Source organism: Schistocerca gregaria, chromosome 1 (assembly GCF_023897955.1).
Source record: "Schistocerca gregaria isolate iqSchGreg1 chromosome 1, iqSchGreg1.2, whole genome shotgun sequence".
Lineage (NCBI taxonomy): Eukaryota > Metazoa > Arthropoda > Insecta > Orthoptera > Acrididae > Schistocerca > Schistocerca gregaria.
Window position 1 is genome coordinate 320,499,020 of NC_064920.1, and position 13,347 is coordinate 320,512,366.

Below are 13,347 nucleotides of genomic sequence, written 5' to 3' on the forward strand. Positions count from 1 at the left end.
CTTGTAAAATCTGGCGAGTGAACATGTAAATGACATTCTCAGTAGAGCAACCTGAAACCCAAAGGATGTCTTGCTGAGAATGTTGTTGTTGCTGCTGAAAAGCTCTCCGTCTTCAGGCCACAAGTGGCCAATAGGGACCATCCGACTGCTGTGTCATCGTCAGCTGAGGATGCGAATGGAAGGGGCGTGTGGTCAGCACACCGCTCTCCTGATTGTTATGAATGTTTACTTTGGCTGGAGCCGCTACTATTCGGGTGAGTAGCTCCTCAATTGGCATCTCGAGGCTGAGTGCACCCCGAAAAATGGCAACAGCGCATGGCGGCCCAGATGGTCACCCATCCAAGTGCCGGCCACAGCTGACAGCGCTTAACTTGTAAGTAGTCTGATGGGAACCGGTGTATCCACTGTGGCAAGGCTGTTACGGAAAATGATGTCAGCGCACTGAAACAGGTTGGTAGTGATTGACATCCCTCTTATCTTTCTTAAAGAGGGGTTTAACAATGGTATATTTTGATTTCTCTGAAAAAATGCCTTGAGTTTATGGTGCTTTATATATTTTGGATAAGACCAGGCTTATTATAGGGGAATAAATGTTTAGTACTCTCTTGGAAACATGATTAATTTTTCAGAGAATGTATAATGTTCTTAATTTTAGAAGGAGACGTTGGTGATGCAGTCATATAATTGAATTTTATGAGTTACCTTTTCAACATACCGCTGTGATTTTTATCTTGAATTGTTTGTCTTTATGCTTTCTACCATTTTCAAGGAATGATTATTAAACACATTTGCTACCTTTGACTCATTTATAGTCTTTCCATGCAGTTCATGAGTGATGTTACCTTGTTCTGTGGCTGGTTGTGCTGTCTCTCATTTCACTATATTCCATATAACCTTAAATCTGTTGTTGGAATTACTGCTTTCTGACATTGTGTGCATATTCTTTGATTTTTTAAAATAATCTTTCTTAGTAATTCTGAGCAGTTTTTTTAAAAAAAGTGAGCACTAATATGGGATCCCTGCTTGTTCTTGTCAAAAGACACGTCTCTCTTTCCCTTTCACAAGATACTTTAATCTCTCTAGTGATCCATGGTTTTTTTTTACATGGCTGTTTAGTGTCCTTTCTGATTAGCTTATTTGGAAAGCTTTTTCAAATTATGATATGAATTTATCATGAAATAGATTAAATATTGCCCGCATCTCATGGTCGTGTGGTAGTGTTCTCGCTTCCCGCTCCCGGGTTCGATTCCCGGCAGGGTCAGGGATTTTCTCTGCCTCGTGATGGCTGGGTCTTGTCGTTAGGTTAGTTAGGTTTAAGTAGTTCTAAGGTCTAGGGGACTGATGACCATAGATGTTAAGTCCCATAGTGCTCAGAGCCATTTTTTAAGATTAAATATTGTATTAGTGTTTGGTTCATTATAAATTTCATCCCAGGTCATCTCCTGTAAATTATTCTTAAAAAACATTTGTCTTTAATTATTCTAACTGATTTCCACTGAGGAGAATCCATAATGTAAAGCACTACATTATATATCCTAACTAACTGACCATCATGGTCAGAGACAGCATTTTGTATTGGTAAGCAGTTTTCTTTTTGCTTTGAGCCCCACCAAAGTGATTTATGAATTAAGGTCGTACTGTCTTTGTACACCCATGTTGGAGAGTTAATTACTGAGATCAAATGGTAGAATCCTTACTTTCCCATGCTATTTTTCCTATCAGAATCCTTTCGAAAATCTACACTGAGACCACCACAGAATATTGACTGCTTGCTGCTGCCTGACAAATGGAACATTCAGGAATCTAGATTCTTTGTAAACAGTTCAAAATTTCCCAGTGGGGGTCTATAAATAGTTAAAATTAAAAGTGAACAACTTTTCAATATTAATTCACAAGCACACAGTTCTGAGGTAATGTGGTGCTCAGACTGGTTCAGGATGTCAGTCTTCTCAGAGCTCTCTAAATTTTTGAAACAGACCAGAAGCTCTTCCCCTTATTGCTCAGTTCTCTAATATATTGATGAAATAAGTTAATCTTACTTTTCTGTGCATTCTTAAGCAATCTGTGAGACTTCTCTATTATTTCCTTTTCTTTCAAAACAAGATGCCTGAATTCTGATTTTAACCTAAAAAAGGCACCTCTCTGACACCAGCAAGCACAGGAATCTTGCTACGTGTGACAGTTGCCACCCGTGTTATCTGCAAGAAGTTCAAGCCAAACTATCTTTCTCTCTCCTATTCAGGTGTAGGCGATGTCTAGTATACCTCCATCTTCCAAGTTTGATGTGTGTGTTTGGTACCTATTTGTGTGAAAATTAGGTGGCTGGCTGAATCTGCCCTTCCAGGTCTCAGCCAACTGTCATACGACTATTTTGTATACAGATGCATTTAGTTGAGCACTTAAGTTGACCAGATTTGCAAGATTATTCTTAATGAAGAACAGAAGCTCCATAAGGCAAAGAATATACAGTATATTTAAATGATAGAAAGTCATCTTACGGCAAAGGATGGAATGTGATCTGAAATCTTCAACATGTAGATTACCAGTCTCACATGACAAATCATCAAATCCGTGTTGTGTTCTACAAAGATTTTTTTTTATTTATTTAATTAACAAAGCATAAAAACAAACAGGACATCCACATTTGAGAATATATGTAATGAACATTCTTTAAAATTTTGATTATGTCTCTCCCCCCCCCCCCCCCCTTTCTCCCAATAACCAGTAAAATCTTTAAGTTGTATGTAGGAGGCTAGAACAACATATGCAACACTGCAACATTCACTTTACCAGTGTTTTACCAAACAAAGTACCCTGTGAAACAACAACCTCTTATAAATCTGCAAACAAGTCTGCTTCAGATAATTATGCTGTGCTTGGCTTGTGCCTGAAGTCCTTGAGATACTTGTAGTGGTGTTGTGGGATATATTTTAATTGGCAGGTTCCACACCATTGTCTCTATGTCCAATGATGCAGGGCCCTGCCATACATTACGATCTGTGAGATTCTTTCCAGTGACAAGACTGTTGTCACAGGAAGGGCATGTCACGAACTCAAAGTGTAATCTCCATCGAAGTGACACTGAAACAGTATAGGTATGTGTCAATATAATTTGAAAGTAAGACATACATGATAATTAATATTTTAGTATATACAGTACCACAAATTAAACTGGCATATTTCATATTTACCTAATTCAGTGGAAAATGCGGGCGTGATATGTAGTGGAATGGGTAGAATCATTTGTGAACATTTCAAACTCAAACACATTTCATGATATTTATTGTATGATACAACAGCAGGACCATATCTGACCATTCGTCTACATGATGGAGCAATCTCTTCTTCACTCTGTAGCATCACTGAAAACTAAAGGTACATATAAATATGACTACAATAGCAACAATAAGATGAAAAATAATTTTAACTGTTTTCTATGACATTTTTAGCAACATGCTGTCCAACATCTCGTTACAAGTTAAGAGTTAAATAAAAATCAGTCCACAAACCTGAACACATGGCACAGTTGAATCTGTGAAATCGAAGGTGCCAACAATATCTTCGCCAAGTTTATAAGCTTGCTTGAACAAGCAGAATCTTACCACTTTTCCTTTTGCATTTGTAATATTATAAAAATTTGGACTTCTCCTTGCTGTGACATTCTGAAAGACAGTGAATTGTATTGCAGGGATTATTTTTATTTATTTATTTTATATTCAGTTAGTAATTTATATTAATATACAGATTCAACAAAAACAGTGTCGCTGATATTAAAAGCATTGGATTTTAATAGAACAATGAAACAAGTTATTTTATTCATGGAAATGCAACTGCAATCAGTGTGCAAGTCATCAACAAATTTCGAGAATGGAGCAGTCAGTTTCCCTGGGATAGATTTTAAAATAGCTCAGGGCTCGCTCAGTTAGGAAGAAATAGAAATCTGTACTAAAAAAATAGGGGGGGGGGGGGGGGGGAAGAAAGAAGGTTTATACACATAAATGCTATAGCTTCCATTACATTTCATGAGCACTGTGGAAAATTCAGAATTGAAAGAGGTGTCAGGCTTCTACATCACAAAATTATTCTTAGAGTCTGTAAATGAACTGTCAAAGTCAACAGAAAAAGTGAAGAATGAATGTTTTTCAATGGAACAGTTACACAGCACCTTCATTTTGCTAATGATGCTGTTTGGCCTAGTACATATAAACTTCAACTACAAAAGGAAGAACTTCATATGGAAAGCCTGAAAATCAATTGCAATAACACTAAAATTATTTGTGACTATAATATCAGTTTCCAAAACAAAGTTTCCAATGTTTTTGCCTGTTTTGATCAGACTTTTAACATGAAAAGTATTTTAAAAGTGTAGGATTTTTCAGGCACTGGAGAAAGACACATCAGAAAGACAGGAAACCACAAAAAAGGTCAGAGAACAGATTGCAGTGAAAGACATCTGTATGAGGGACAGTGACACTTTCAACTATCAGCTGAAAAAATTAAAGTTCCCCAAGTTTTTTTGCAGGTGCATATCTGCACGCACTTCCAGTGCACACTGAACTACACCCCCCCTCCACCCACTACAGTACCGTAATGCACCCCTAAAGGAGCCAAAACAAAACAGTTAAGTCCCTTGATAAAGTGAAGTGTCGAACAATAAATCATTTTCTACATTTGAAGGGAACACCGCTGTAACAAGTCATGCTTAACTGCTGCAAGTGTATACCAAATACGCATTATAATATGACACAGCATTCAGCTGCTGTGAAAGCTTCCAGTGTGCTCATAGAAGTCTGAATAACAAAAAACCAAGTGGCTAAACATTTCTCTATGAAAAACCGGGAAGGGATTGTGAAATGGAGGATCTGGTCCTCGAATACTGTTGTATAACAATTGAGAGTGAAAGTCAGTCACAGATCACTTGTCAACATTTTACACGACATTTTTAACACGATAAATGTCTTTGCAAACTTGGTTTCATGACTGCTCACACCCATTCAAAACGCCCACTGAAATGAGACAGCAGCGAAAACCTTGCAGCTGTTTTAACCAATCTGGATGAGTTCTTTAGCTGCCAATCACCATTGTTGAGTACTGGATGCATAACTGTCCCCAACACTAAAATGAAATGATCATACTGTATTACTGATCAAAGGTGAAGACCCAAACATCATCAGGCAAGGTGATGCCAAGTGCTTTTTGGGACAGCCTTGATGTGATGCTGACAGATTACACTTATAAGTAGGCAAACCATCACAACAGGATAAAACTGGAATTTTTTAAAATGAGGTTACAGGAGGCCATCAAGACAATGTGTTGCAAGAATCAGTTATTTCCAGAATTATTGATGATGTTATTTCTGAAGTTAAATTTTTTCTGAACAACCACAATGCGTAGTTCTACAATCAAGGTCTTGACTAAGTCATCCATTTTTGGGAAAAAGTGTCACATTAAAGGGGGAATATGTTGAGAAGACAAGTTTCATAGTCCCAGCATGATTTTCTTTTTTTTTCCCTGAGAAGACATTTAAATTGTTATAATAACCCCATTTATTGGTGACTGACTGGAAGATGGGTACATGACATGCAGGGGTAACATGTAACTAAAGTCTTGGATAAGTGTGGAGGTGGATGATGTTATTAACTCCTCTCCAAACTATTTTCTCATCTCTCTCCCTCCATGGTGTAAACCCTAGTAATAGTAAGTAAATGAACACTAAAAACATGGAAGAATGTCACGAACTGATGAATCAAAACACTCATCAAAGGCAGAGTATCAGTTCACTGAAAACCACATGAGGCAATGCAGCTTGCTTGGCATCAGGGCACTCTTCCGGATAGGTCATGGATGTATTCTCATGTTGGGAATGTTTACAGAGATGAAATGAGGTCTCTGATATGAAGGGCTTATTTCAATAATGGTACAAGTCAATTTTTGTTCATTTTGAGATAAAGAGTCCTAAAGTTAAATGAGTGCTGAAAAATCTGCAGTTGAGACACCAGAAATATTCAAGCATATGGCTTCTTGCTAGAGATGAACCTTTCTTTCTGTTTGTTTGGATCATTAATGCCAGAAGCATTATAGGCAGAAAAGTGGAGTAATGGACTTGTACCACTATTGAAATAAGCCTTCATACGTCAAGCCATAGTCTCTCACCATCTGTCTGTCTGTCAACAGAAATTCATAAGCAACCAGTTCAGTCATCAACACAAGGCTCTATCTAGTCCCTCCAGTATTGTATCAGCTTGGCTTGATGACATAAGAGTGCTTGTGTGTGGGGCTCCTTCACCCTCCACAATGTCATCTGATCTTAGTTGTACAGAACACCTTTGGAATGCATGAGGTGCATCCAGAAAGTAAGTTTCCTTATTTTTTTAAAAAAACAAAGACAACAAAGTTAGATGAATGAATTTATTGGCAAAAGGTACAGCAACATTTGAGCTATTTTTCAACATAGTCACCAAAAGAACTGTCATATCATGGGATCAACTTTTGTATTCCTGTGTTGTAAAAGTCTGCCTCTTGTGAATGGAACCAGCACAAGACAGTCGTCTTCACCTCTTCATTGGTCTAATGGGCAGTGTTCACTTTTTCACCTTTGGACAGAAAGTCAATGAGCAGAAGGCCCTCCCTGTTTCAGAACACCATGCACATCACTTTCTGAATCAACATAATCTCTTTGAATTTCATATTGACCAGAGATCCACTGTGACGCCAGTGCATTGACTGCTGCTTAGTTTCCGGTGTCAAGTGAGAAGCTCCAAAGTGTTTTGTTTTGTGCTCGGGTGTCAGGTTTTTTGGTACCCACCTGCCACACAATTTCTTGAACAGCAGGTGCTTAGTGACAATTTCATGCAACAAGGATCACGATTTCTGTGGAAAATGGCTGTTGAGCTCCTAATTGGAAAGAGATGGTTTTCCACGATATGCTGCCATCCCTGCTCAACCAGGTGATCATTGATGAGGGATAGTTGCCCAATGCGCTCTTCATCATTGACACTTTGTTGACTTTCAGAAAAGTGCCCCACCAATTATGGGCCATCATGATGTTCTGCTCATAGACCTGACAGAACTGATGATGAATTTCGATGGGTGCAATGTTTTGTGCATTAAGGAACCTTATCACTCACCGAATCTTGCAGATGGTGAGAGAATGAGTAAGCAATGTCAATTCGGGGTACTGCTGTCACAGTGCTGGCACCAAGCAGGACCTGTCTGGCCGGCATTTGATTGTCATGTCATACATTTGTTGCACATGTGCAATTTTCCCTGCTAAATATGTCTACATTAGAGGAATCAACATCGGGAAACTTAGTTTCTAGGTGTGCCCCATCCTTTTAACCTTTGACCAACCTCCACAAGTCTTAGCCACCTTTTGAGAAACAATACTCAGGACTGCTGGCCATGAGAAGAATGAGAAATAAGTCTAACACTCAAATTTGAAATGTGCACATCTTAGTTAAAACAAGAAATCAGGTAATGCACTTAACCTGGCAAGACAAATATAGGAGAGAGATAGAAAATGAAATATTTCAATAAGTTAACTTTATCCAACAACCAATATAAAAATGAATAAGAATAGGAAAATAGTATGACATTTATAATAGAAACTATTTGAAATGAAACTTATGAGGAAGCAAGAATGATTGTTCATCATTCTTAACATGTAACTGGGCCATAGTGTTGCCAAAACTGAATTTTGTGTTTCATCTTTGTAAAACAACACAATTAATCATTTATCAGACATAGCTAGAATGTAAACAGTCTAGATTTCACATGAGACTGATTCTTCAGTTCGCGTTTTACTTCTGACATAGATGGTAAAGTTACCCCCACCCCCCAAAAAAAAGCTTTTTGAAATGGCCATATGCTTGGGCTGTAAAGGGTCCAGTTACTCTAAATTTATTTATTTATTCATTTTGCACTGCTCTTCCTCAGGGATCTTTCCTAATGGAGACCACTTCTTGTAATGCTCTTCTTAACTATGCTGATCCATCTTTTCCTTGGTCTTTTCCTATTACAGTCTTTTTAAAACTTTTTTGGTATCTTGGTTTCTTCCAACTACATCTTAATTAGATTGGTGGAGTTTTCACAGTACATTGAGTTTTACACCTGCACTCAGTCTGTTGCTTTCATTCCTTATCTTATCCTTTTTTTTTTTGTTCACCTCAGCACAGTTCTAACAAACTTCTTTTCAGCAGCTTGGATTTGGTTATTCTCTCCCTGTCAGATGGCAGGTCTCCAGTGAGTAGGTCAAAATGGGAATAAAGAAGATACTGCCTTGTGTGGTACCTGGCTGTCACAAAGGTGCCACCATACTTAATTTTAAAACTGGGCAGCTTTGTGTGTACAATTTAGAGCTTCATTTTGAGTTAAGTTTTCACAATCTATTAAAGCGTCCAAATATATGAAATGCTGCAGTTTTTCAAGAATCTTCCATCTAGCTGTAATCTGTGCTATTATCCTTGTTTGCTTACCTTCATGGCTATGCTACTGTACCTGATTCACTGACTTTGAGACCAACTACTCAAAGCTATTCTTCCATATATAAAGTTTTCTTGGCCTTCATTTCCATTTCCTCCATCTCATATTAACATCAGCGAACACCACTGTTTTCAATTCAGGCCCATACTGCTTCTTTATCCTTTTCATTATATCACCCATCACAATGATGAAGAGCAGTGGAGACAAAGCACTACCCTGCTGGACCCCATGTTTGGTTTCAAACCATTCACTTACTCCATTTCCTACTCGAACACAGCATCTTCTCTCTAGGCAGTCCCAGATTTTGGATTTTGATACAATCCTATAGGCTTTCTTTGTGTCTAGGAAGATTAATGTGATGATATGTATTCACAGTTGTGAATATGGACAATCGTTAGCTGTCTAATGGAATGACAACAATGAAAATTTGTGCTGGACTGGGACGCAAACTCATGACCAGACTCCAAGTTCCAAATGTCACTTGTGATAAACAAGAAATGTTGGTTTAAGTTCTGGTCTGGACAAATTTCCAATTACACCATTTCATTACAGAGCTATGGGTTGTCCTCATTCACACTAGATGATGTGAAAAATGGAAGTAAGTATACCTATGGTACAGCAGTTTTCTGCAACATTCTTGCATAGCATTAAAACATTATGTTAATGGGACACAAGCGAAGGGGCTCACATTATGAAGAAGAAATGGTAAATTTAACCTGAACAATGCAGAAAAACGGATTTGGCCTGTCATCAGATGCACTGGATTGTGTAGTGTTACATCAAAAATCAGACTAGATTTCTTCATTCAGCAAATGACATTTGCTTTCTATAAAGTACTGAACATTCTCATTGTGATTGTGCCAACCCACTGCCACTGCTGAAGGGGAAAGCCAGGACAAACTGTCATGAAATCACTTTTTCTCATGACTCTTCTAACACTTGGCTTGATGGAGCAGTTGGCATCAAAAGCAAATGTAAGTCTAATTCTTCTTGGCAAGAAATCATTAGTCTTATTGTGTTTGACAGCTAATTATAAAGCAATGCCAATGCAATGTGCATTTACAGGAGAGTATGTAATGGAAAACTAGATTGGCAAGAGATATCTACACAGACTGCAATGTCAGCAGTTAACAACATTGGATGGAGATTACACAATTTTCCAACTAGTTCAGAGATGTTCATAGACCGCAACATTATTAATTTATGATGGATACACAACCCATTTCAAGTAAACTGATCCGGATAGCCCAGCAACATAAAGTTATTATCATGAAGCTGCCTCAACAGTGATCATGTTTACAACCACTCATCTGTTTATACCATAAAAGCTCTGGCATTGGTTATAACATAACTATTGAAGTAAGAGTGAATTTTGTGTGTAACTTGCTTGTCTAGAGGCACAAATACACAAAACCAGACTAACAAAGCTTATCTGAAGTACAGACGTTGGATCCAGTTACCCCAAAGTCTTGAAGCAACTGAGACCAAATGAAGATAATTTTTTTAACCCTGGCATTCAGAGAGCTTTTCAAATAAAAAATTTCAACCAGAAAGTTTCATTTTTTAATGAAAGACTACTTTAACGATTATCTTGAATAAAACATAAAAAACACTAGAATTTGAAGTACACAACATTAAGTTCATGCAGTAAAATTGTGATTCAGTTACCCCGTGATCTGTATAGCATTTTTTTTTTTTAATTAGTGAATGCACCATAAAAATATGAATTCCACAAAGGCAGACATACACACCCACAAAAACTGGCATGCTATTCAAAGCAGAACAAGTCTGAAATCATTGTAGCTTCTTATAGGTCCTTATAAATGTTATATTTCACTTTGGTAAATATTTACTTATTGATTTTATATAGTACAAATCATAACAACCCACATATTTACTGTATCATTTCTTGAATTTCCGTAAGAAAAAAAATTGAACTTATTCTCTCTTTAAAGTAATCACCAAATGAATAGTTTTACCTGAAGAACTTGCATTGCAAGAGTTAAAGGTGTATCTCTTCGTTGTGTCTCTAGAAATGGGTTACTTGGACTCAAATCCTCACTATCACCACAAGCCCCACTTTCAGGAAGACCTCGTTAGAAAAGATAAACAAAATTACTATGGATACATTCTAAGAGATGTTCTAAGGTAGAATGAAAATTTTAAATGGTTGTGTACATAAACATTAATGAGAGGAAACTGGTGTGTTACAGTTGTGAATAAAATAACTGAGAGTTTAGCAACTTAAAACCACACTACACAGTAGGCTTTTAACTATTATAAATTAAAAATTAAATTGGCCTTTGAATTAAACATAACACATCTCACAATGACTAGGATTTTAGTAAAACACAAACAAAAACAATAAAATGTATTTAAAAATAGGATATTTTACTCGAACAAAATTCCTCACATTACTTGTCTCTTCATATGAACAGAATGAGAAGAGTTACTGCTGCTATATTCAGCACAAATAACCTGTACTATCCAAGTCACAAGTGCACAATGAGACCACAAAGCATACATAAAAATAGAATTTTCGCCTCTTCTAAATGAAAAGTGAAATGCACCAAAATAAAGAACACTGCTTTGAACCATGAAGCTTCTTACAAAATAATTTATGGCAGGTTGTATACATTAGAGTTTACATAAACACATGAACTTTACTATTAGTTGTAAATATCATTAAAAAATTGATGTATTGGAATCTGAGTGAAAAGTACAAGTCCTGTAAAATAACTCTGTGTGATGTCAGTTTTGAGGAATAAATAATTTACTGATTTTTGCCATATCAAAGTATTACTTTAAAAGTCAACAGGTAATGAAAGTATGTAGGTATTTCAGAAAATTAAGATACACATGTCGTCCCATGCTACGGCCATTGGAGAACAAGGGTGGTGTGTTGTCAGAAGAGAGTACATGTATAGAATTTCCTGCAGACACAGTTCTACAGTGGTAGGGATAACATGTGCATCACAGAGTGTGATTGAAATGGAAAAGCACTCCCAAGTTGAAGTAGGCAGGCCTGTGTGCATCAAGCCATAGTAATATGGTCCAACAATTTGATGAGAGCTGCACAGTTTGGGTGAGGCTGATCGAGAGGTCCAAGTCTTGCACCTGCAATTTCCAACTTTTCAGCAAGTTGAAACAACATTTGGGGGAAAGAAATTTTCCAATGATGACGACATTCACACATCATTTCTTGAATGGCTTCATGAACAATGAGCAGATTTTTATTGTCGAGGAATTCATCAACTGGTAGAATGTTCCAACAAATATTCACAGACTCGGTGACTATGCTGAAAAAAATAGTGTCATGTCTTTGTGCTACTTTGAAGTGAATGCAGCATCCAATCAATTACTTGGTTACTTGGCCTGCCATAGTAATGTGTAACTCGCTTCTTGAAGCAAACATATGCAGGTCAATACAATGAGTAATAAATTATTCCATGTGTAAAATCCAGTGAAATTGATGTTCTTGTCAAATTGCTGATTCCACTTTAGCTTTTAGTTCTAAAACACCATGTATATTACACAGAATTTCAATTAGTGTATGAAACACTCAGTACATTCTTTTTTTTTTTTTTTTCAGGCCTTTGCTCGCCTTAATGGGATGGCAATAAAATTCCTTGCATTAACTTTCTACTGAGATCTTTTACCATCATTATGTGATGATTATACGCCATTCCATAAATGACTAATCATGTGGTTTTAGAAATACAATCTGATGCAATGCCCAAGAAATTCCATATTTCCTGCTATCGAGGAAAGCTTTAAACAGCACAAAAACATTACAGTTCCTAAAAACCCTTTAACACAGTATGACTCTCTCACTCTGCACTGGAGTGGAGTGCACACTATATGGAAGCTTTCTGACCAGTTCAAACTTTGTAAATACTGGGTTTCAAACTGATAAAGTTGCCTTCCCAGAAAATGCTCCTACATAACTGTACATTCCATGGTGCAGTAAAAGATACATTTTGGAAACATCTAATAGGAATGTTGCTACCATGTGCTTTCTCCTTAGGGTGCTAGCTGAAGAGTATGAAGGAAACTCCTAAGTATTTTTGAAACTAGAAAGAAGCCACTAACAAACTCCTATAACAACTGAAATGTATCACTGAGTAGCTGAAGAAAGGAAGGAGGGCAAGTAACTAACCAAGAAGATTGCCATTCACTTTACTTCTTGCTATTCATTCTGATTATATTTTATGAGGCATTTTCTCAATGTGATTCTCTAACTGCACAGTAATTGAAGGGTGGGGAGAAAAGGGAAACATTTATGTGGCAGTGGAAGGCTGTGCTTTTTCTCTTTAGCTTGGAAACAGTTATTCTTCAATGTTTTCACCTGTTAGGTATTTTGTTCAGTAGCTTTGCTGTGAGTAGATGTCATTGCTGCTGTGAAATTTATGTAAAACACCTATTTATGGCTGTCACACACACTTAATTGAAAACAAAATTATTTACAAACACAAATTTCTTTCGAAATTGGAATAAATGGAAGTCAGAGGGTTCTAAATGTAGTGAACATGGCCTATCTTCCAAGTAAGTGTTTCCCTATTTTTTTCATCCATTTAGTCTATGATTTGTGCACTATTCACTAGTTATTGTTCCACTCTTCACAAGGTAGTCAATAAGATGAATCCCTCCATCCATTCCTTTTTTTTCAGTGCTATCAGCTTCTATCCACTGTTTGATTACTCTTAACATTTCTCATCTGAGATGGTAACCTCATCATAACAAAATGGTGCACAAAACATCTGGTTTCTTTTTAACAAATATTTTACACACATTTAACCATTGATTGTCAAAAATTATATAGTTTGCTTTCTGGGTGTTTCAAGTGCGGCAGCAATTTTGGAATGC

General features: G+C 37.0%; 1 protein-coding gene across 3 annotated transcripts in view; it reads right to left on the reverse strand.

Annotated features, from left to right (window-relative positions):
• Nucleotides 1–2,446: 2,446 nt before the first annotated feature.
• LOC126343665 (RAB6A-GEF complex partner protein 2) overlaps nucleotides 2,447–13,347 on the reverse strand; it is a 67,514-nt gene continuing 56,613 nt past the window's right edge. For 2 of the 3 annotated variants that reach the window (XM_050001956.1, XM_050001958.1), the window contains exons 5-8: nucleotides 10,461–10,573; nucleotides 3,510–3,662; nucleotides 3,192–3,369; nucleotides 2,570–3,081 (exon numbers count right to left, since the gene is read on the reverse strand). In XM_050001956.1, coding sequence (XP_049857913.1) covers nucleotides 2,858–3,081; nucleotides 3,192–3,369; nucleotides 3,510–3,662; nucleotides 10,461–10,573 — 668 coding nt within the window. In that variant the 3' untranslated portion in view covers nucleotides 2,570–2,857. Of the gene's footprint in view, nucleotides 3,082–3,191; nucleotides 3,370–3,509; nucleotides 3,663–10,460; nucleotides 10,574–13,347 lie in introns of all 3 variants that reach the window. The other variant, XM_050001957.1, reaches the window with a different exon arrangement.